The sequence below is a fragment of the Neofelis nebulosa genome, chromosome X, assembly GCF_028018385.1.
Source record: "Neofelis nebulosa isolate mNeoNeb1 chromosome X, mNeoNeb1.pri, whole genome shotgun sequence".
Taxonomy (NCBI): Eukaryota; Metazoa; Chordata; class Mammalia; order Carnivora; family Felidae; genus Neofelis; species Neofelis nebulosa.
This window is the reverse complement of record NC_080800.1, coordinates 67,317,573-67,342,666: the sequence shown is the minus strand read 5'-3', so window position 1 is coordinate 67,342,666 and position 25,094 is coordinate 67,317,573. Positions and strand designations below refer to the sequence as shown.

The 25,094-nt window shown below is 35.8% G+C and overlaps 1 protein-coding gene across 7 annotated transcripts in view; it reads left to right on the top strand.

Moving 5' to 3' along the window:
* Window positions 1–25,094, top strand: part of BRWD3 (bromodomain and WD repeat domain containing 3) — a 251,447-nt gene that overhangs the window by 184,464 nt on the left and 41,889 nt on the right. For 4 of the 7 annotated variants that reach the window (XR_009257105.1, XM_058713528.1, XM_058713522.1 and 1 more), the window contains 7 exons: window positions 3,823–3,879; window positions 5,057–5,197; window positions 6,078–6,152; window positions 7,506–7,658; window positions 8,995–9,158; window positions 9,492–9,589; window positions 10,837–10,995. Coding sequence is in view for 6 of the 7 variants with exons in the window: in XM_058713528.1 (XP_058569511.1) it covers window positions 3,823–3,879; window positions 5,057–5,197; window positions 6,078–6,152; window positions 7,506–7,658; window positions 8,995–9,158; window positions 9,492–9,589; window positions 10,837–10,995 (847 nt within the window). In the remaining variant the exon portion in view is untranslated. Of the gene's footprint in view, window positions 1–3,822; window positions 3,880–5,056; window positions 5,198–6,077; window positions 6,153–7,505; window positions 7,659–8,994; window positions 9,159–9,491; window positions 9,590–10,836; window positions 10,996–22,491; window positions 22,777–25,094 lie in introns of those variants that run through there. The other 3 variants (XM_058713526.1, XM_058713523.1, XM_058713524.1) reach the window with 3 other exon arrangements.

Below are 25,094 nucleotides of genomic sequence, written 5' to 3'. Positions count from 1 at the left end.
GCCCCTCTCATCTCTATATTTTAAATATTTTACTCTGATACATCTTGGTGTTGGTTGGCTTTTGTTGAGTTTGATGGGATTTCTCTGTGCCTCCTGGATTTGGATGTCTATTTCCTTCCCCAGATTATGAAGGTTTTCAGATATAATTTCTCAGATAAACCTTCTGCCCCCTTTCCCCTCTCTTCTTCTGGGACTCCTATGATACAAATGTTATCATGCTTTATGGAATCACTAAATTCCCTAAGTCTACATAGATGATCTCATACTTTTCTTTCCCTCTTCTTTACAGCTTCATTATTTTCCATAATTTTATCTTCTATATCACTGATTTGTTCCTCTGTTTTGTCCATCCTCATTGTCATTACATTCGTTGATTTTGCATCTATAGTCAGTTATACCATTTTTTATTTCAGCGTGACTAGCTTTTAGTTCTCTTATTTCTGCAGTAATGGATTATCTGCTGTATTCTATGCTTCCGTTAAGTTCAGCTAGTATCTTTATGGTTATTATTTTAAATTCTTGTTCAGGCACATTAACTTTTACCTGTTTTGACTAAATCCCTGGCCATGACCTCTTCTTGTTCTTTCTTTTGGTGTGAATTCCTCTGTCTTGTTATTTTGTGGGTCACTGTTTTTTTATGTGTGTTTGGAAAGCCTGTTATATTTCCTGATCCTGAGAGTAATGGCTTTATTAAGAAGAGTACATATACTCTCCAGGGCCTGGTGCTTCAGGAAGTTTTTCAGAGTGTGCACTCTGCTGTTGTGCTTTGGCTGTTCTTTCCTTCAGGTCAGTTCTCTGCAGAGTTTCTCCTTTCCTGCAGTGTGGAGTGTTTGGACCTTGTCAACTATGTAGCATTTTTAACTAGGTGTGCCTTGGTCTTCTTGTTTAAATAAGCCTGATCCTATTTCCACTAAAGCTGAAGGTTTGCAGCACTCTCTGATCAGTAGACTTGGTAAATGCAGTGAGTTTGTGCTCATCTTCTGGGAGAGAGGCCTAGTGGCACTGGTTCTCAGGTCACCTTGCTCTAGTAATGATGCACCTGCAGGGCACAGTGGGGCAGAGCTTGGTGTAAGCAGCTCCATCCGCCCCTGAGGAGCGCTGTGATGCTCACTGAAGTCTGTCCATGCTGATGAACAGGGGGAAATTGGCGTCAGCCAGCTCAGTACTCCCCAGAGAGGGGAGTTCATGCCCACTGCTGTTCAGGAAGCCTTCACAGAAGAGCATACAATCCCTCTTGTGTCCCAGGCTGCCATCAGAATCCTGCCCTCACCCTGTCTCTGTCCGAGCCATCTGCCCACCCAGCGGCAGTTTTTATCTCAGGCACACTGTGTTTCAAAACTCCACAAATTTAGGGACCCAGCACAGCATGGACCTGTACTGATCCACTGGGTGAGGATCTTGCCATATTGTGTCTGGTGCCAGTTTATCCCAGAAAAGCAGTTGCATGACCGTGCAAGAGCTCTGAATTTAAGGTGAAGTGCAGCTGATAGGTTAGCAGCTTTAGCAGGTGCCTCTGCTGCTATGTTAATTAACAGGGTTGCTCAATGCATTCTGCTGTCTCTTGTCCAGAGAGTCAGTGCCACCTCCAAGAAGGGGAGCGGTTTCTCCTGGTGCAACCCAGTATATCTTCAGGTCACACTGTCCGCCCTTCTGCCTCTAGCCTCCTTCATCATAGGACACCACTAAGCCCCCCAGGCATGACCCCAGTGACGGTTTCAACTTCTTAAACTTCAGACTTTGAACCCTGCTGCTTATAAAAACTTGTGATAATCAGCCCCTCCCCTTTTCCCAGTCAGTGATTTTGGTGAAGAGTTTTTCTTGTACAATCCCCTGCATGTTGCTTTCTCTCTCCCTCCCTCTCATTCTCTCTCTCTCTCTCTCTCTCTCTCTCTCTCTCTCTCTCTCTCTCTCTTCTTTCTATGATCAGGGCTCCCTTCCTTCCACAGCACCTGCAATCCTTTTCTCCCCAAATCAACTCTCTGCAGCTCCTACCTTCCACAGTTTGGCCATTTTCCCCCCTCTAGATGTGCAGTTTGTTCTCTCAGTCCTCACTTTGATTTCTTGGTTGTTCAGAATGATTTGATGTTTATCTAGCTGTGTTCAAAAGACAAGGCAAACATAGCGTCCCACTACTACTCCACCATCTTAATTCCTGATCTTGAGTTGAATTTTATATATGATATAAGATATGGATCAAGTTTCATTATTTTGCATGTGAATATCCAGTTTTCCCAGCACCATTTATTGAAAAGACTGTCCTTTCCTAATTGTATATTCTTGGCTCCTTTTTTTAAAATTAATTGACCATACATAGAGGTTTATTTCTAGGCTCTCTATTCTGTTTTATCTGCTCTCTTATACATATATTTTTTATACCAATACTATACTGTTTGTGTTTCCATAGCTTTGTAATATATCTTGAAATCCAAAAGTTTGAGGCCTCCAGCTTTGTCTTTCTTTCTCAAGATTGTGTTGGTCTATTAGCCTTTTTTGTGGTTTCATACAAATTTTAGGGTTGTTTTTCCTATTTCTGTGAAAAATGCTGTTGGAATTTTCATAGGGATTGTATGTAATCTGTGCATTGCTTTGAGTCTTATGGACATTTGAATATTCATTCTTCCAATTCATTACCACAGAGTATCTGTATTTATTTGTGTCTTCAGTTTCTTTCACCTATGTCTTATTGTTTTAGTGTACAGATCATTTATCTCCTTGGTTAAATTTATACCTTGGTATTTTATTCCTTTTGATGCAATTATAAATGAGATTGTTTTCTTAATTTGGCTTTCTGATAGTCCTTTGTTTATAGAAATGCAACTTATATTTGTATATTGATTTAGTATCCTGCAACTATACTGAATTCATTTATTAGTTCCAGCAGTTTTTCAGTGGACTTTTTAAGGTTTTATGTATGTAATATATCATCTGCTAATAGACACAGTTTTACGTCTTTTTATGATTTGGATGTATTTTGTTTTTCTTACCTAATTGCTGTGGCAAGGACTTCTAATACTATGTCAAATAGAAGTGGCTAGAGTGGGTATTCTTATCTTGTTCCTGATCTGAGAAAAAAAGCTTTTAGTTTTTCACTATTGATCATGATGTTAGTTGTGGGAGTTATGTTGAGGTATGTTCCCTCTACACCTATTTCCTTGAGAGTTTTTTGTTATGAGTTGGTGGTGTCCTGCTCAATGTAGCATTCCTTGGGTTACAATAGAAAATTACGGTAAAATGCAATGCAACTTTATTTTATTGGAAAGGAGTTCCAATAGCTCATGAGCTGCTTTTATTTTCTCCTAGGCATTACCTATGTGCTTCACCACCACCAGGTGAATAATGGTGTGTGGACCTTACCTCCTTGTATTAAATAACTGTCCCTCAGAGGGATACTTGACTGAATCTTTAGGTTTTACTACACATTCATATTTTTGCTATAGAAAATAGATGTATTTTTTGAAATAGTATTAGATTAATCATGAGTAACTCATGATTATAATGTATTAAATAGCATGTCATATAGAATAACTTTTTTTTAGTACTAACATTAGGTACAACTTTAGATACCATTGTACTTTTTTTTCATTTCCTATTCTGATTTAAAGAGAAACCTTATTTACTCTCTGAGTATATTTTCCAGCTTATATCTAGCATATAGGCAAAGTTTGGAGTAATTGTCACTTCAAACTTTGTTCTGCTTGTTGCCTGCTCTAATGAGGATGTTAATTGTGATTGTATTTGCCATTTATTTGTAAATTTTTATCAAATTTGTAAGACCTTGAATATAACTTAATATCTTTTCCCACTCTTTCCTTTTAATTTTAGGATACAGAAATGGTTGATTTAGATTCAGATGGTCCTGGTACTTCATCTGGAAGAATGGTGAGTGAATAAGTAAACTGCTGAGAAGAAAAATTTTCAGGCTTCCTGTGTCAGGGATCCCTAAGACCAACTCCACCTATTTGGAGAATTGCTATAAAGACTCACAAAACTCAGTATATATACTTGTGATTCATTGCTAATTGCAGTGGCACAATAAGGATATGCAGCTGGATCACAGTGAAATATACATAGGCAGGGTCTGGAGGAATCCGTGTGCAGGGTTTTTTAATGCTCTCCCCCTTCTTTGAGGAGCCATACAGAACACACTCTTCCCCCCTGCAGTGAAAATGTAGCAAAATATATGTGATTAGAGACTCAGACTCCAAGGAATTTATTGGGAACTGGTTATGTAGAGACTGACTAGCACATGCCAAGATTCCAGACTCCCAGAAAGCAGGAAAACACAGGAAAAGTACAGGAAAGCAGGTGTTCATTACAAATCACAATGTTTGTACAAACAGGAAATGGTTCAAGTACCAAGTACCCAGAATGCCAACAGAAGTTCAACCTTATAAGCAAACCCTGGTAAAGATAGCAGCTTCATATCTGTTAACTCTGTTCTGTACACTTCCCCTCCATGGCAGTTAGACAAATACTTCTTTGATGTAAGGAAAATTTACTTTGAGATACTGAAGGAAATCATATGAAAAGCATCAAATAGTAAGGGCTAGAATGTATCATGACAACAAAGGATATAGATAGATAGATGATAGATAGATAGATAGATAGATAGATAGATATTAGATAAATAGCTATAAATACAAATAACTAATAAATACCTAATATATAAATATATACATAAAATGTATTATATATATGTTTCAATTTTAAGAAAATTATGATGCCATTGTCAAGTATACTTAATTACCAACAAATATTAAGGCATTAAGATTATTAACCTTGTAAAGGAAAAAAATGTTCCACTTGGTTTTATTTGTAGTTCAAATTTTCTTAACATGAAAATTCAGAATACTAGAATTCTTGCCATTCTGTGAATATACCGTCTAGTTTTTATTGTTTATATTTCTGTCAGGGAGAATGATGTCTAATCTAGACTAAGAAACTTAAATAGCAGCTGCTCTATGTTATATAGATATATTAACATTAGGAAAACAGGAGAAAATCAATGAAGAATTAAGAAAAGAGCTTTTAGATATAATTCTATATAAATCTACAGGTCAAATGCCGAGGCAGAAGACAGTCTTTGAAGTGTAATCCTGATGCTTGGAGAAAACAATGCAAAGAACTGTTGAGCCTCATTTATGAACGTGAAGACTCAGAGCCATTTCGACAGCCAGCTGATCATCTTTCTTACCCAGTAAACATACACTTGTTTAAATAATTGCCAATATGTAATTTCCCATAAATATACATGCTAAAATCTAGTTACAAGTCACATTTCCCTTTTTTCCTTTCTTTCTTCTCTTCTCCCTCCCTTCCTCCCTTCCTCCACCTCCTTTCCCCTTCCTCTTTCTTCCTTTTTTGTATATCTTTAAATTGTGAAAGTGGGTAGTGGGATTAATCATGACTTTAAAATTCCTGTCATGTACTTTGTGTGTAAATTTGCGTGTAAACCAAATTTGAATGTAAATATCTTTGCGATTCTTTTATTTTGGATATTTGTTTAATAAATTTCACTAACTTCTACTACATTTCTATTCATTGGAGACCCTTGGCAACATATATCAGCCCTGTTTCAATTATAGCAAATGTGTTATCCGATATTATCACTTAGAATAAGCAATATATACCATGTTACTTTTCATCAAAGATAAAAACATAAGAACTTAAATTATAGGATTCCTTTTTTTAAAGGAGTATATCTGTTTATGTTTTGAATAACCTTTTACCATAGATAGGAAATCTATTTTAATGTATTCAGAGAAAAGGTATTTGAAGTTAATAAACAAATATTTTCTGCATAGACATGTTTTAGTTAAGAAAAATATTCAAATAATAAACAAAATTATATTCAACAAAGCTTGTTTTGTTTGTAGGAAGTTTGGGTAGAATAAATTAATCTTGTGTTTCTCATAGTAGAGGAAAGGATGAATGTAGAATTCCTTCATCTTGAAGTACAGTCAAGAAAAACAGAATTCCTATGGATCTTTAAGATTTAAATCATAATTGCATTGCAAGTATTGATATTTTGTTGTGGTAGTCTGGAAATACAATATATCCTCTTTATACCCTAATAGGGCCATCAGGAGCAAGAGGGAGAATCCTCAGAATCAGTTGTTCCAGAAAGACAACAAGAGCCATCTCTTTCTGAGGTAGACCTAGTTGTCTCTCAAAAGACATATAGTAGTTGTTTCTGCACTGTTTTACTTTTTAAAATTTCCATACTGTAAATGAAACTTTTATAATGTGTAAAGCTGTTTTCCAGTTCTTCTTACTGTCTTTTTATCTTTGATTTTTTTTGGTTGTTTATATTTTGTTTTTAAAATCAACATGTGTTGTTAGGTGTGTTCTTTGTGGCATCTGCATACATGTTTATTTGTTTTTATAGATCTAGAGTTACTGTAGCAGAGTAGAAAACATCAGTTACACAATATAATTATATCTCTATTGCAGCTGATTGTACCCATTGGGACTTCATTCATCAAACTTACTCAGTCTTTTGAGTTTTGGTGACATTTAACAAGTTCTAACATTTTTCCTCTATGAAGATATTTGTTTCATAAGCTGTGCTATGTTGGAATATACTTCTAGTTGTTAGAATTTAAGCAAAAAAAATTTAAGATAGATTAAGAGCAATCATGGTTTCTTATACTTGGAAAAATATTTTCTCTTTTTTTATAATACTTTTCCTCTGCCCATTCTTCTGATTCTTTGGCTTCTTCTTTGAAAGAAATGTAGTTTTACTTAATAATTCTAAATAGGATAAGGGATCTAATACTGACTATGGTTTTCATTCCAATATGTTTTTTATTGATGGTTGTGTTATACATAAGTTTTAGATGTCATTCCATATGATAACCCTAGGCAAATCTTAACTAGGCTGGACAGATTTAGGTTAAAATAGAGTCTTCTCCCTCCCCTAATCAAAATCAAACTAATTCTGAATTTATGAGACTGCAGACCTTCAATAAAGCACAAGTGTCACATTCATTAAAAAGCAGAAAGATAGGAGGTAGGCACAGACATGGCCAGTTTGACTTTGACCTTCAACTAATGACATTTTAGGTAGATTGCCCTCATAGCTGGGAATATCTTGAAAATATGTAGCTAATTTGTGACATGGAACTATTTAATTATATGTGAATAATCCCATCTTCTACCTTCATTGAGCACTTTGCCGGGGAATTGAAGATTGCTTCAGTCTTTAAGCAAGAAATGGAATTACATATTATGTACTCTGTAGGGGTAAAGCTGAGGGGAAGGCTGAGACCCTCCCAAACACCCCTGCTGCTTTCCTGAGCTATCAAAAAAACTCTGTAAATGAATGGTTTTGGTTGTATCAAAAAAACTGTTTAAATGAATGGTTTTGGTTGGGGTAGATAGTTGGCAGATTGAAAAGTAGTGTGTTTATTTCATGGTTGATTGGTGATGCAAATCTCAGTACCATTGTATTATGTAGTATTGTTACCCATACTGTGTATTTAATAACACATTCTTCTTTGTAGGATAATTCAGATGTTATAGACACTCCTATGGACTTCAGCACTGTGAAAGAAACTTTGGAAGCAGGAAATTATGGTAGTCCTCTGGAATTTTATAAGGACGTTTGCCAAATATTCAGCAACTCCAAAGCTTATACCTCTAATAAAAAGTCAAGGGTATGAAAAAACAATATTAGGTGGATTAATTATCTAAGCATTTACTAAATTATATATGTATCAGGTAGTTTTCTTTAACTAGTTTTAAAATTGCTGAAGAAGTATATACTATAATTCTGACATAGTTAATGAAGTTTGATTCTCTGTATCTTCTCTGAAACAAGTTTATTAGGTGTGCTAAATAAAGGTACACTTAGCATAGTCCTTTTGACATTAAGCACTTCTTTTCTCCTACCTGCCTCTTCATTACTCTTTAGTAATACTTATGTCTTTCAGAGAGAGGTCAAAGAAAAGAGAGGTAGTAATTTAAGTACCCTTTAATATGTCCAATAATAATTTTATAAATAAAAGTGGTTGACAGTATTTATATGAAATATTTGGATTAGCTCTGGGTATTTATGTTTCCTTTATTATAACAAATAATGAACCATGTTGGGAAGTGATAACTGTTTATTCATACTCACATTTAATACCTTCCCTATGTTTTGTCAGAACTTAAATATATTAAGAACAAAAAAGTAGTAATAATTTTTTTTTTAATCACTGGGATTGGATTAACTTTTAAATCAGTTTTGCACTAGATATATATTTACCCACTTTCACCTCATATAAAATGAATTTTCAGTAATTTCTGTAGGCATAATTTTTTCACATTTGGTTTATTTCCTACATATATACTCACAGATGTTTATATACTGTTTATACTTACATATGTTTGTATACTCTTTAAAACTGTAAGTTTTATATTTTGAAGGCTTTTTTCAGCTTATGTATTATGAACATTTTCCCATGTCATTATGACTCTTTGAAAACAGGAGTTTTAATGTCTCCTGTACTTTTCTACTGTATGGTTGTTTTATGTTATTTAACCAGTGTCCTGGTGCTAGAGATTTAGGTGGTTTCTACTTTTTAACTTTATATGAATAATGCTGTGGCTTTCATTTTTAACATCCTTGAACATAGTTATTTTGTGCGTGCCATTCGCTGGTATTTACTTAGGATAAATTCCCAGAAGCAAAATTATTAGTGAAAGGATAGGTATATTTTTAAGAGTTTGAGTACATAATGCAAATTGCTGTTTTAAAATGTTCCAATTAAAATACTCACTGGCAGTGTATGAGAATCTTTTTTCTACTCTTAACATTGGATTGATCTTTTAAAAATCTTGTTAATTTTTAGATGAAAATGGTATTTTAATTCTTTAGGAAAAGTTTTTCAAGTATATGAAAAAGCACATAGATTTTGTCTGAAAGGATAATGCTGATATTGGCCCAGGCATGTTTATACTTTTTTTTAATTTTTTTTATCATTAAAGTAGTTGGTTTCTACCTTTCAGATCTATAGCATGACACTGCGATTATCTGCCTTATTTGAAAGTCATATTAAAAATATCATCTCTGAATATAAGTCAGGAATCCAGAGTCAGAAGAGGAGGAGGCCACGGTACAGAAAACGTCCAAGAAGCAGCAGCAGTTCGTTGTCTAGTAGCAGAGTTCCTAGGTATATTACACTATTGTAGCATTTTATGTTTTCAAGGCATTTGTATGTATTACCTCATCTCTTAAAGTTTATCGAATAGGTTGAGAAGATCCAAAGACCCAAACGATTTTTTTACAAACTCTTTCACGTGTGTAAAGTTGGAGTTGGTTTTATTATGCCAAAAACTGATTTTTTTATTTTAATGATTGAAATTTAACTTTGTCATATTATTAATTTGAAGCATTTCACTTTAAATATAGGCATTTCTTTGGTCAGCTTAAGCATTTTGTATCATACTATCTTTATTGCTAATAGAAAAAAAAAGTGTTCATTGTTCTATATTTTTAATTGTAGTCCAAAAGGAAAACAGAAACAAATGAAGTTGCAGCCTAAAAATGACCAGAATACCTCAGTGTCTTATGTCAGGACTAGCTCTCCTTTCTCATCTCCTGGTAAATATGTCTATTGTTTTTGGTGTTCTGTATTTAGTTTAATACTGAGATTAAGAACTTAGAAGAGGCAGCATGGTTTATAGTGCAAAGAGCAATAGATTTGGATGTAGAAAAGCTATGTTTTATTCCCAATTATTCTCTTTATCTGTGTGGCCCTGGGTAAGACATTAGGCCATTAGGATTCAGTTTCTTCATTTTGAAAATGAAAGTGTTAAGACTGAATGAATTTTAAAATCTCTTAGTTTTAAAATTCTGTAGGGGTGTCTGGATGATTCAGTTGGTTAAGCGTCCAACTCTTGATTTCAGCTTGGGTCATGATCCGTGGTTCATGAGTCACAGGGCTCTACGCTGACAGCACGAAGCCTAATTAGGATTCTCTCTCTCTGCCCCTTCCTCTCTCTCTCTCTCTCTCTCTCTCTCTCTCTCTGTCTCTCTCTCAAAATACATAAATTTAAAAAAGAAACTTATAGGGGCGCCTGGGTGGCGCAGTCGGTTAAGCGTCCGACTTCAGCCAGGTCATGATCTCGCTGTCTGTGAGTTCGAGCCCCGCGTCAGGCTCTGGGCTGATGGCTTGGAGCCTGGAGCCTGTTTCCGATTCTGTGTCTCCCTCTCTCTCTCTCTGCCCCTCCCCCGTTCATGCTCTGTCTCTCTCTGTCCCAAAAATAAATAAAAAAAAAAAAAAAGAAACTTATAATAAAAAAATTCTGGGGGCACCTGGGTGGCTCAGGGTTAAGTGTCCTACCTCGGCTCAGGTCATTATCTCGCAGTTTGTGGGTTCAAGCCCCACGTCAGGCTCTGTGCTGACAGCTCGGAACCTGGAGCCTGGTTCGGATTCTGTGTTTCCCTCTGTTTCTGCCTCTCCCCCGCTCACGCTTTGTCTACCCTTTCTCTCAAAAATAAATAAACATTAAAAAAATAAAAAATAAATAAAGATAAAATAAAATTCTGTAACTATAATTTTAAAGCTATAATATTTCAGAGCAGTCATCTACAACATATTTGCAAATTGAGGATTCATTATCTGTGGGAGGTAGTCTTCTTGTACAAAATTTTCGGATATTCTGTGCTTGAAAACTTAATAATGTGATGAAACATTTTGTTCTCAAAATATTCATATTTCCCTTTTCAAGCAACTTGCATTTTTGATGTTGGAGTAGAATAACAGTGAGACAGTTTTAAAAACAGCCTGTTTAATTTTCCTAAGAACATGATACTTATATTAATATTAAAATCTTTTTAAACATAAGTTTCAGATGCTGCTGAAGGCCTTTCATTATATTTACTTGATGATGAACTGGATGGGCCGTTTTCTTCGTCGAGCTTCAGTGGTTATAGCCGAAGTGGAAATAGCCATGACCCAGGGAAGGCCAAATCATTTCGGAATAGAGTTTTACCAATTAAACAAGGTAGGAAAGACATATGGACAGGGCATTTATTCTTTATTTTCTTGTGATGGCAGATGAAGCATTTAAAAACTGATGTATTTAGGTGGTAAAAATTAGCATGTCCTTATAGTTAATGATGATTTTAATATTGTCAAATAAATTTGTGGGTTTCATATCCACAACCAGGAACAGGCCATTAGCAGATTTCCAGTAATTATTCCAAAACATATTTTAGTCTTTTAAAATAAAATATGAAATGAGTAGGTAGGAAAAACTAAATGAGATATTTCAAAGCAAGTGCTTTTTAAAAATTGAGATAGCCCTTAAAAGTAGAAAACTTATCTAAAGATGATTTTGGATTTTTTTTCCTTTTGTTACTAATATAGTTTAATATATGAAATATATTTTTATTTTATATAAATTTTTAAAAAGATTAAGTAGGATAGCCATTGTTGAAATACCAAATAACTCAAAAATAAACTTTCTAAAGATGTATTTTATATTGGTTATGTGAAAAACATTAAAACATGTGATTACTTTAAAATAATTAGTGCCTTTATTTTTCCCAATTTGTATCTTTATTCTCTTCTCTGATCCTGCTGCATATTGCCTACTCATGCCACTTTCTTTTTTTCCCCTCCCCTTCACAAGCTATTAGAAAGAATAGCTTATACTTCTTGCTTCTATTTTCTTTCCATCTAAAAATTTCTTTATCCTTTATAGTTTGGCTTCTGACCCCACTACTGTCCCAAAGTTGTCCTCTCCAGAATTACTAATTCTCTTTAGAAACCAACCAGTGTTCTTTTCTTAGTCCCTGTCTCCTTGATTTTGTTTCTTATTGCATACTTTTGAATACCTCTTCTAGTAACTCTACTGCCAGACTTCTGTACTGATTATCTTACATCTCTGTTTTTCTTGTATTTCTATATTTTCTGTTTCTTTGGCCCTACTTACCTCCTTTTTACTGTTCCCCAGTGGTTTCTTGATTTGTTTGTTTGGTTTTTGGTGGGGTTTTTTTTTTTTTTTGGTCTTCTACAAATAAGGGTATCTATTAGCTACATCAATCATCCTTATGTTAAGGACTCTCCAAATTCACATATCTAGCCCTAACATTTCCTTATTCTACCAGTATCATTTCCAAGTGCTTTTTCAAATAATTTCCTTGGGTGTTTATCATCCATCTTTCTGTCTCAGGCTTACTTCTATTTCTGCATTCACTATTTTAATTAATGCCACCACCATCTTCCTAGTCACCCAGCTTAAAATCCTAGTGTTCTTAGACTCTTCTTTTATCCCTCATATCCAGTCAATTGTTCGGTTTTATGAATTCTACAACTCTTTAATACCACCCAAATCTCTTGTCTACAGTTTCTATTGCTATTACTTTAGTCTCTGGCCTACTATATTAGTCAGCTTGGGCTGTTACAATACAATACCACAGACTAGATGGCTTAAACAGCAGGTATTTATTTCTAGCAACTTTATTGAGATATCACTGACATATAGAAATTCTATATAATCATAAAGTGTACAACATGATGTTGTGATATGTGTGTACATTGTGAAATGGTCACCACAATCAAACTAATCATAATACATCCATCACCTCTACATAGTTACCCTGTGTGTGTGTGTTAAGAATTAAGATTTCTCCTTTTAGCAAATTTCAAGTGTACAATACAGTATTATTAACTGTAGTCACCATGTTGTACCTTAGATACCCAAAACTTACTCATTCTGAATAATTGGATCTTTGTACCTCCCCAAGTCCTCTTCCTGCAGCCCCTAGCAACCACTATCCTACTCTGTGGTTCTACAAGTATGACTGTTTTAGATTATATATATATATATAAGTGACGTGTAATATTTTTCTTTCTCTGTCTTGCTTATTTTGCTTAGCATAATGTCCTTGAGCTTCAAACATGTTGTTGCAAATAGCAAAATTTCCTTCTTTTCAAAGTCTGAGTAATATTCTATTGTGGGGTATATGCGTGTGTGTGCCTATCACATTTTTTACATTCATCAATAGAAAGGCATATAGATTATTTCCATATCTTGGCTATTGTGGATAATGCTACAGTGAATATGGGACTACAGGTATATCTTCAAGATCCTGATTTTAGGTCTTTTGGATCCAGAAGTAGGATTACTGAATCAAATGGTAGTTCTGTTTTTAATTTTTTTAAATGTTTATTTATTTTTGAGAGTGATTGAGAGTGCAAGAAGGAGAGGGGCAGAGAGAGAGGGAGACACAGAATCCAAAGCAGGCTCCAGACTCTGAGCTGTCAGCACAGAGCCCAACGCAGGGCTTGAACCCACGAACCGCAAGATCGTGACCTGAGATGAAGTCAAACACCCAACCGACTGAGCCGCCCAGGCATCCCTCTATTTTTAATTTTTCGATGAACCTCCATAACCATTTCCACAATTGCTGTACTAATTTTCCATTTTCTCCACATCCTCACCAATAATGGTTATCCCTTGTCTTTTTTTTCAAAGACAAAGAACTTTGCCAGTAATACTTATTTCTATAAAACAAGGTGAGTGCACGAAAAGATCACCAAGGGCCCGTATAGGTCAGACCTTTCCCATGCTCTGAATTTCCTCCCTCAGGGGCACTGTACGTGAGACCTGGGAAGAATGAGGGAGTGCTGCTGAAGGGTGTGGATGGAGGATGGACGAAACAGGACATAGACATGTGGGTGTTGTACCCCCTGTCACATCAGACACATTCCTGTCCTTTTTTAATAAATGTTATTTTAATTCCAGTTACCTAACATAGACTCTAGGTGTACAATATTGTGATTCAATAATTACATACATCACCCAGTACTCATCCTGACAAGTGCACTCCTTACTGCCCAACACATATTTAACCTATTTCCCCATCCACCTTGCCTACGGTAACCATCAGTTTGTTCTTTATTAAGAGTCGGTTTCTTGATTTGTCTCTCTCTTTTTTTCCCTTTGCTCATTTGTTTCTTAAATTCTGCATATGAGTGAAATCATATATTTGTCTTTCTCTGATTGCTATATTTCACTTAGCGTAATATTCACTAGCTCCATTCATGTAATTGCAAATGGAAAGGTTTCATTCTTTTTTATGGCTGAATAATATTCTATTCAATATATACCACATCTTCTTTATCCATGCATTATTTGATAGATACTTGGACTCCTTCCATATATTAGGGATTGTTGATAATGCTGATATAATCATAGGGGTGCATGTATGCTTTTGTGTTAGTATTGTGTATTCTTTGGGTAAATACACAGTAGTGTGATTGCTACATCATAAGGTAGTTCTGTTGTTAACTTTTTGAGGAGCCATATTGTTTGGTACATTGGCTGCACCAAATTGAATTCCCACCAACAGCGGAAGAAGGTTCCATTTTTTCCACAACTTCACCAACATCTGTGTTTCTTGTGTTAGTGATTTTAGACATTCTGACAGGTATGAGGTGATAACTCATTGTAGTTTTGATTTGCATTTCCCTGATGATCAGTGATGTTGAACATGTTTTCATGTGTCTGTTAGTCATCTAGATGTCTTCCTTGAAGAAATGTCTGTTTATCTCTTCTGCTCATTTTTAATTGGATTATTTGTTTTGTGGTGTTGAGTTTTATACATTCTTTATATATTTTGGATACTAAACTTTTATCAGATATATCATTTGCAAGTATCTTCTCCCATTCAGTAGATTACCTTTTAGTTTCATTGATTGTTTCCTTCACTTTTTTTTAAATTTTGATGTAGTCCCAATAATTTATTTTTGCTTTTGTTTCCCTTGACTCAGGAGACATATAAGTAGTAAGAAGTTGCTACAACTAGTGTCAAAGAGGTTACTGCCTGTGTTCTCTTCTAGGACTTTCATGGTTTCAGGTCTCACATTTAGGACTTGAATCCATTTTGAATTTATTTTTGTGTATGTGTATGGTGTAAGAAAGTGGTCCAGTTTCATTCTTGTGCATGTTTATATCCAGTTTTCTCAACACCATTTGTTGAAGAGACTGTCTTGTTCCCATTGGATATTCATTCCTATTATTCCTATTATCCATTATTAAAGCTTAGTTGACCATATAGTTATAGGATTATTTCTGGATTTTCTGTTCTGTTCCATTGGTCTATGTGTCTGTTTTAATGCCAGTACCATACTATTTTGATAACTAGAGCTTTGTAATATAACTTGAAAGTCTCTAATTGTGATGGCTCCAGCTTTGCTTTTTTCTTCAAGATTACTTTGACTATTCAGGGTCTTTGTGGTTTCACACAAATTTTAGGATTGTTCTAGCTCTGTGAAGAATGCTGTAGGAATTACATTAAATCTGTATATTCCTTTGGTTAGTATGGACATTTTTACAATATTTGTTCCTGCATTCTATAAGTATGGAATGTCTTTCCATTTCTTTGTGTTGTCTTCAATTTCTTTCATCAGTGTTTTGTAGTTTTCAGAGTCCATGATTTTCACCTCTTTGATGAGGTTTATTCCTATGTGTCTTACTTTTGGTACACTTGTAAGTGGGATTATTTTCTTAATTTCTCTTTCTGCTGTTTCATTTTTAGTGTATAGAAATGCAGCAGATTCCTATACATTGTTTTTTTTTATCCTGTGACTTTACTAAATTTGTTTCGGTTCTAGCAGGTTTTTTTGTGGAGTCTTTTAGGTTTTCTCTCTACAGTATCATGTCATCAGCAACTGGTGAAGGTTATATTTCTTCCTTACCACTTTGGATACATTTTATTTCATTTTCTTGTCTGATTGCTGTGTCTGGTACTCCAAGTACCATGTTGAATAAGTCTAAAGAGTAGAAATCCTTGTCTTGTTCCTGAACTTAGGGGGAAAGCTCTCAGTTTTGTCTGAGGATGATATTATATAAAGGATGATATTATAAAGGATGATATATAAAGGATGATATTAGCTGTAAGTTTTTCATTTATGGCCTTTGTTATGTTGAGGTATATTCCCTCTAAATCTACCGTGTTGAAGGCTTTTATCATGAATGGATGTTGTACTTTGTCAAATGCGTTTTCTGTGTCTCTCGAAATAATCATATGGTTCTTATCCTTTCTCTTCTTGATGTCATGTATCACATTGATTTTTGAATGTTGAACTAACCTTGCAACCCAGAAATGAATCCCACTTGATGGTAAATGATTCCTTTAATTTATTGTTGGATTTAGTTTGCTACTGTTTTGTTGAGGATTTTTGCATCTATATTAATCGAAGGTATTGGTCTGTAGTTCTGTTTTTTAGTGGTGTCTTTATCTAGTTTTGGTATCAGGGTAATGTTATCCTCGTAGAATGAATTTGGAATTTTTCCTTCCTTTTATTTTTTCAGAGTTGTTTGAAAAGAATCGGTGTTAACTCTTCCTTAAATGTTTGGTAGAATTTCCCTGTGAAGCTATCTGGTCCTAGAGTTTTGTTTGTTGGGAGTTTTTTGTTTTTTTTTTTTTTTTTTTTTTTTTTATTACTGATTCAGTTTCTTGGCTGATTTCAATATGTCAAAATTTTCTACATTCCTGTTTCAGTTGTGGTAGTTTTTATGTTTCTAGGCATTTATCCATTTCTTCCAGGGTTGTCCAATTTGATGGTACCTAGTTTTTCATAATGCTCTTCATGATTGTTTGTATTTATATGGTATTGTGTGTTATTTCTCCTCTATGATTTGTGATTTTAGTCATTTGAGTCCTTTCTCTTTTTTCTTCCTAAGTCTGGCTAGAGGTTTATCAATTTTATGGATGTTTTTCAAGGAGCGAGCTCCTGGATTCATTGATCTGTTCTATTGTTGTTTTAGTTCCCATATCATTTATTTCTCCTTTATCTTTATTATTTTTTTTGATAGTGAGAGAGAACAAGAGAGCAGGGGAGGGGCAGAGTGAGAGGTAGAGAGAGAATCATAAGCAGGCTTCTTGCCCAGCCCAAAGCCCAATGTGGGGCCTGATCTCATGACTGTGAGATCATGGCCTGAGCTGAAATCAAGAGTCAGATGCTTAACCAACTAAGCCACTCAGACACCCTTCTCCTTTAATCTTTATCATTTCTTTCCTTCTTCTGGCTATAGGATTTGTTTGTTTTTCTTTTTCTTGCTCCTTTAGGGATAAGGTTAGGTTGTTTATTTCAGATTTTTCTTTCACCTTTAGATAGGGCTGTATTATTATAAACTTCCCTCTTAGAACCACTTTTGCTGCCTCCCACAGGTTTTGGAATGTTATGTTTTCATTTTCATGTTTCCATATATTTTTAAAATAAATTTATTTATTTAAATTCAAGTTAGTTAACGTACAGTGTAGCTTTGATTTCAGGATTTCAGTGATTCATCACTTATATATAACACCCAATGCTATTCACAAGTGCCATCAATGCCCATCACCCATTTTAGCCCATCCCCCACACCCACCTCCCCAACAGCAACCTTAAGTTCGTTCTCTGTATTTCAAAGTCTCAGGGCACCTGGGTGGCTCAGTTGGTTGAGCATCCACTTTGGCTCTGGTCATTATCCCATGGCTTGTGCGTTCAAGCCCTGTGTTGGGCTCTGTGCTGATGGCTCAGAGCCCAGAGCCTGCTTCAGATTCTGTGTCTCCGTCTCTCTCTGCCCCTCCCCTGCTCATGCTTGCTCTCTCTCTCTCTCAAAAATAAAATAAACATTACAAAAAAAGTCTCTTCTGTTTTGTCTCCCTCTCTGTTTTTATCTTATTTTTCCTTCCCTTCCCCCATGTTCATCTTTGGGTTGCCTAATTCCACTTATGAGTGAAATTATATGATACTTGTCTTTCTCTGACTTATTTCACTTAACATAATACACTCTAGTTTCCATATATTTTTATTTATTTTTTATTTCCTGGTTGACCATTCATTACTTAGTACCATGTTATTTAACCTCCATGTATTTGTGGTCTTTCCAAATTTTTTCTTGTGGTTGACTTCTAGTTTCATAGCATTGTGGTCAGAAAAGATGCATGGTATGGCTTTGATCTTCTTGAATTTGTTGAGGCTCCTTTTATGGCTTAATGAATGATCTGTTCTGGAGACAGTTCCATGTGCACCTGAAAAGAATGGGTACTCCACAATTTTAGGATGGAATGTTCTGAATATATATGTTAACTCCATCTATTCCAGTGTGTCTTTCAAAGCCATTGTTTCCTCATTGATTTTCTGTTTAGATGTTCTGTCCATCCATGTAAGTGTAGTGTTAAATCCCCCTAGTATTATTGTATTATTATTGATTATTCCTTGATGTTTGTTATTAACTGTTGTTTGTATTTGGGTGCTTCTATGTAACGTGTATAAACATTTACAATTCTTTTATCTTCTTGTTGGATTCTTTCTTTATTGTCTAGTGTCCTTCTTTGTCTCTTATTACAGTCTTTGCTTTCTTTGCTTTAAAGTCTAGTTTGTCTGCTATAAGTATCACTACTTCCACTTTCTTTTGACATCCTTTTTTGTAATAGATATTTCTCCATCCCCTCACTTTCAATCTGTATGTGCCTAGGTCTAAAGTGAGTCACGCTGTAGGCAACTTACAGATGGATCTTGTTTTTTCATCTGTTCTGTCACCCTGTGTCTTTTGATTCTGGCATTTAGTCCATTTATTTTCAAAGTAACTATAGATAAATATGTATTTAGTGACATTTTCTTGCTTCTTTTGTGGTTGTTTCTCAAGGTTTTCTCTGATACTTTCTTGTCTTTCTCTCTTCTATGTTTTGCTGATTTTCTTTAGTGATATATTTCTTTCTTTTATTCTTTACATATTTATTAGAAGTTTTTGATATATGGTTACCAACAGGTTTGTATAGCACCTCCTCTGTATAAGAGTGCACATTAAATTGATGGTACACATTAAGTTTGGACACATTCATTACCTCCCTTCTCCCCACGTTGTTGATATATGTTGGTATATTTCATATCCTTTTATCTTGTGAGTTACTTGCCTGATTTTTTCACAGAAATATTCATGTTCACTGCTTTTGTGTTTTCTACCCTTATATTGTCACTTTTGGTCTCTCCTTTCTACTCAAAGAGCCCCCTTTAATATTTCTTGCAGGGATGGTTTAATGGTCATAAACTTCCTTAATTTTTGTCTTGGTAAACTCTTTATCTTGTCTTCGCTTCTGAATGATAGCCTTGCTAGATAAAGTATTCTTGGTTGCAAATTTTTCCCATTTCACACTTTGAATAATCATTCCACTCCCTTCTAGCTTAGAAAGTGTCTGTTAAAATCCCCTGCTAGCCTTATGGGTTTTCCCTTCTATGTCTTCTGTCTTGATGATTTAAATTTTTTCTTTATCATTATATTTTGCCAATTTAGTTATAATATGTCTTTGTGTGGGTCTCATTTTGTTGGGGTGTATCTGTGCCCCCTGGATATCGGTTTCCTTGCCCAGATTAGGGAAGTTTTTAGCTATTATTTCTTCAAACAAATTTTCTGCCCCCTTTTCTCTCTTCTTCCTCTGGGACTACTGTAATACAAATGTTAATACATTTGATGGAGTCATTGAGTTCCTTAAGGTCTCTTCTCACTTTGCATAATTCTTTTTTCAGTCTTTGGTTCAGCTTGAATACCTTACTCTGTCTTCTCTTCTACTAATTCATTCCTCTGCTTCTTCCATGTTTTCATTCCATCAAGAGTGTTTCTCATTTTACTTATTGTGCCCTTTATTTCTGCTGTGTTATTCCTTGTCTCTATGTTAAGGATCTCACTCATATCTTCCACTTTCTTCTCAAGTCCAGTGAGTTTCCTTATGATCATTGCTTTAAATTCTCTATCAGGCATGTTAATTATATCTGTTTTGCTTAGATCTCTGACTATGGCCTTTTCCTATTCTTTCATTTGGGTTCTTTCATTTCTCTGTTTCTTCATTTTGTCTGCCTCTCTGTGTCTGTTTGTGTGTGTTAGGAAAGTCAGCTACATCTTGTGCTCTTGAAAGTAGTTACTTTATTAAGAAGAGGTCCTGGAAAGCCCTGAAGTGGTGTCCCCTGTTCACCAGAACCTGGCACTTTATGAAAGTATCCTTTGTGTGTTATGTACGCCCTGCTCTTGTGTCTGAGTCACTTTTCCTTTCAATGCAGTCACCTGCACTGTCTTTCTGCCTGTTGTGGGCTGTGCTTGCTTTCTGTGGTGTTGGTGAGAACAGGCAGGCCAGCTCTGAGGGGGTGTGTATGCCAGGCAACTAGGGGTGTGGCACTGGTGTTAGCAAAATTTGCACTGGGCCACCAGTTTCATGCTGGATCCTTGAGGTGCAGGGGCACCTGGGTCTGTGTACCAGGGTGACTGGGTATAGCCAGACTTCTGTGGCTCAGCATAGTCAGGCAACAAGGCAGAGCACAGCAAATGAATGTGGTCATTTTGGCAGCTGTGTACCTGGTAGCCCTTAGCCAAGTGCCCAGGCCAGCAGTTTTGGAGTGAGCCCTCAGGATAACTCATGGGCATGGTGCACTGCTAGTTGGTTAGATAGCAAGTATTTGTGCAATCCTGTCTCCTGCCCATGGCCCATTGTTTGTGCAAGGGGGAAGGAGAGGAAAATGTCACCTGCCAGCTCCCTCATTTTCAGAGAAGTCCCCCAACACACTCCAAAATCACTATGAACAGATATGTTTCCTGTTTGCCCCCAGTGTTGTGTAAACTGCCGTTTTTATGTTGCTTCTTCGTGGAGGCTGCTATCTCTTTAAGGGCATCACCCAGGTATCATCCTCTAGGGTTGCCCTGTGCTGAGTCAGCTGCCTTCAGGCTCCATGATCCAAGTCCCAGTGGTTAAACAAACACAGGAATTCAGCCCCAGTGGTATTCAAAGCCAGATATTATGGGGATTAGTCTTCCATATGTGATCTCCCTGGTGCAAGGGCCCATTTCTTTACCTTCTCCATCACATAGATCCCTCCAAGAAACCAGCAGCGTCCCTCCACCTTTCTGACATTTCTAACCTTTCATATGCAGCTTCTTCTCTATATTTAGTTGTGCTGTTTGTTCTTCCAGTCTTTGGGTTACACTTTTTTTTATTGATTTGGATGTTGATGATATATAGTGAAAACATTGAATGGGATGAGATCAGCGTTCTCCTACTCCACCATCTTCCCAAGCTCCTCTCTCCTCTTGTCTTTGTCTTTCTTGTATTAATTTTTCTGTTTTAATTCCAGTATAATTAACATACAATGTTGTAATAGTTTTTGGTATACAATACAGTGATTCAGCAACTCTGTACATTACTCAATGCTAATCATAATAACTGTACTCTTTAATCCTCTTCACCTATTTCACCCATCTCCCACCCACCTCCCCTTTGGTAACCATCAGTTTGTTTTCTATAAGTGCCTCTTGTTTTCTCTTTCTCTCTCTCTCTCTCTGTCTCTGTTTTTCTCCTTTGTTCATTTGTTTTTTCTTAAATTCAACATGTGAGTGAAATCATATGGTATTTGTCTTTCTCTGACTTATTTTCCTTATCATTATACTCTCTACCTCCAACCATGTCATTGTAAATGGCAATATTTCATTCTTTTTTATGCCTAATGTTCCATATGTATACCACATCTTCTTTATCCATTCATCTATCAATGGGTATTTGGGCTCTAGGCATAAAGTGGCTCTTGTAAATAGTGCTGCAATAAACATATGGGTGCATAGATCCTTTGTGGGTTTTTTTTAGTGTTTATTTATTTTTGAGAGAGAGAGAGAGAGAGAGGGAGGGAGGGGGAAGGAGAGGGGGAGACACAGAATCCAAAACACGCTCTAGGCACTGTGCTGTCAGCACACAGCCCGACATGGGGCTCAAACTCACAAACCGCGAGACCATTAACCTGAGCCAAAGTCGGATGCTTAACTGACTGAGCCACCCAGGCACCCTGCATAGATCCCTCTGAATTAGTATTTTGGTATTCTTTGGGTAAATACCTAGTAGTGCAATTACTAGATCATAGGGTAGTTCTATTTTTTAACTTTATGAAGACATTTAATGCTATTTTCCACAGTGGGTGTACCAGTTTGCATTCCCACCAACAAAGCAAGAGGGTTCCCTTTCTCCACATCCTCACTAACACTTGTTTCTTGTGTTGTGGATTTTAGCCATTTTGACAGGTATGATATCCCATTGAGGTTTTGATTTGCATTTCCCTGATGATTTGAGATGTTGAGTACTTTTTCATATACTTACAGGAAACATTTAATGTCTCACAGTTCTGGAAGCTGAAAGTTCAAGATCAAGGTGCCAACAGAGTGTCTAGTCAGGATTCTCTTCCTGGCTTGCTAATATTAGGTTGCCTTCTTGATATGTACTCACATGACTTTTTCATTGTATATACACAGATAGGAAAGGACAGGGAGCATTGCTGTCTGTTTCTCTTCTTATAAGTACACCAATTCTAGTGCTTTAGCGCTGACACTTAAGACTGCATTTAACTTGAATGACCTCCTTAAAGGATCTGTCCCAAATACAAAAACTTTGAGGGATAGGGCTTTAACATAGGTTATTTTTTAAAGTTTTTATTTAAATTCTACTTTATTAACATAGTGTTACATTCATTTCAGGTGTACGACATAGCAATTCAACACTTCCATACACACCCAGTGCTCATCACAAGTGCACTCCTTAATCCCCATCACCTATTTGACTGATCCATCCATCTACCGACCTCTCTGGTAAAACTTTGTCCTCTATAGTTAAGAGTCTGTTTCTTGGATTGCCTCTCTCTTTTCCCCCCATACCCATTTGTTTTGTTTCTTAATTTCCACATGTGAGTGAAATCATATGGTATTTTTCTTTCTGTGACTTACTTCACTTAGCATAATAATTTCTAGCTCCATCCATGTCATTACATAAGTAATATTCTGTTGTTTATGTATACCACATCTTCTTTATCCATTCATCAGTGGATGAGAATTTGGGCTATTTCCATAATTTGGCTATTGCTCCTATAAACATTGGTGTGCATGTATCCCTTTGAATTAGTATTTTGGTATTCTTTGGGTAAATACCTAGTAGTGCAATTGCTGGATCATATGTTAGTTCTATTTTTTAACTTTTTGAGGAACTCCATCCTGTTTTCCAGAGTGGCTGCACCACTTTGCATACCAACAGTGCAAGAAAGTTCCCCTTTCTCCACATATTTGCCAATACCTGTTATTTACTGTGTTGCTGATTTTAGTCATTCTGACAAGTGTGATATGATAATCTCATTGTAGTTTTCATTTGTATTTCCCTGATAATGAGTGATGTTGAACATCTTTTTTTTTTAATTTTTTGTTAATGTTTTTATTTATTTTTGAGACAGAGAGAGACAGAGCATGAGCAGGGGAGGGGCAGAGAGAGAGGGAGACACAGAATCTGAAACAGGCTCCAGGCTTCGAGCTGTCAGCACAGAGCCTGACGCGGGGTTTGAACTCACGGACTGTAAGATCATGACCTGAGCCGAAGTCGGAAGCCCAACCGACCGAGCCACCCAGGCGCCCCTTGAACATCTTTTCATGTGTCTGTTGACCATCTATCTGTATGTCTTCTTTGGGAAAATGTTCATGTCTTCTCATTTTTAAATTGGATTATTCATTTTTTGGGTGTTGAGTTTTAGCAGTTCTTTATATATTCTGGACACCAAACCTTTATCAGATATGTCATTTGCAAATATCTTCTCACATTCCATAGGTTGCCTTTTAGTTTTGTTGATTGTTTCCTTCACTGTGCAGATTTTAATTTCGATGAAGTCCCAGTAGTTCATTTTTGTTTTTATTTCCCTTGCTTGAGGAGACATATATAATAAGAAGTTGCTACGTCCAATGTCAAAGAGATTACCTGTGTTCTCCTCTAGGATTTTAATGGTTTCGTGTCTCACATTTCGGTCTTTCATCCATATTGAATTTATTTTTGTATATGGAGTAAGAAAGTGGTCCATTTCATCTTTTACATGTTGCTGTCCAGTTTTATCAATGCGATTTGCTGAAGATACTATCTTTTTCCCATTGCATATTTTTTCCTGCTTTGTTGAAGATGAATTGACCATATAGTTGTGGGTTCATTTCTGGGTTTACTGTTCTGTTCCATTGATTTATGTGTCTCTTTTTGTACCAGTAGCATATTGTTTTCATCCCAGGAGCTTTGTAATATAACTTGAATTCCAGAACTGTGATGCCTCCAGTTTTACTTTTCTTTTTCAAGGTTGCTTTGTCTATTTGGGGTCTTTTGAGGTTGCAAAGAAATTTTAGGATTGTTATAGTTCTGTGAAAAATGCTTTTGGTGTCTTGATAGGGATTGCATTAAATATATACATTGCTATGGGTAATATAGACTTTTTCACTATATTTGTTCTTCTGATCCATGAGCATAGAATGTCTTTCCATTTCTTTGTTACATCTTCAATTTCTTTTATGAGTGTTTTATAGTTTTCAGAGATCAGGTCTTTCAACTCTTGGGTTAGGTTATTCCTATTTATCGTATAGTTTTGGTGCAACTGTAAATGGGATTGTTTTCTTAATTTCTCTCTGCTGCTTCATTATTGGTCTATAGAAATGCAACAAATTTCTGTACATTGATTTGTATCCTGTGACTTTACTGAATTCGTTTATCAGTTCTAGCAGTTTTTTGGTAGTCTTTTGGGTTTTCTATAAAGATTATCATGCCATCTGCAACTAGTGAAAGGTTTACTTCTTTCCTGCTAATTTGGATGCCTTCTATTTCTTTTTGTTGTCTGACTGTTGGGGATAGGACTTCCAGTACGATGTTAAATAACCATTGTTAGAGTGGACATCCCTGTCTTGTTCCTAACCGTAGAGGAAAAGTTCTATTTTTCCCCCATTAAGGGTGATATTACCTGTGGGTTTTACATATATGGCCTTTATATGTTGAGGTATGTTCCCTCTAAACCCACTTTGTTGAGCGTTTTTATCATAAATGGATGCTATACATTGTCAAATACTATTTCTGCATATATTGTAATGATCATATGGTTCTTATCCTTTCTTTATTAATGTGGTATATCACACTGATTTGCAAATATTGAAATTCCCTGGCAACGCCTGAATACATCATACTTGGTCATGGTGAATGATTCTTTTAATTTATTGATGGATTCAAATTACTACTGTTATATTGAGAAATTTTTGTGTCCATATCCATCATTAATATTGCCCTAATGTTCTCT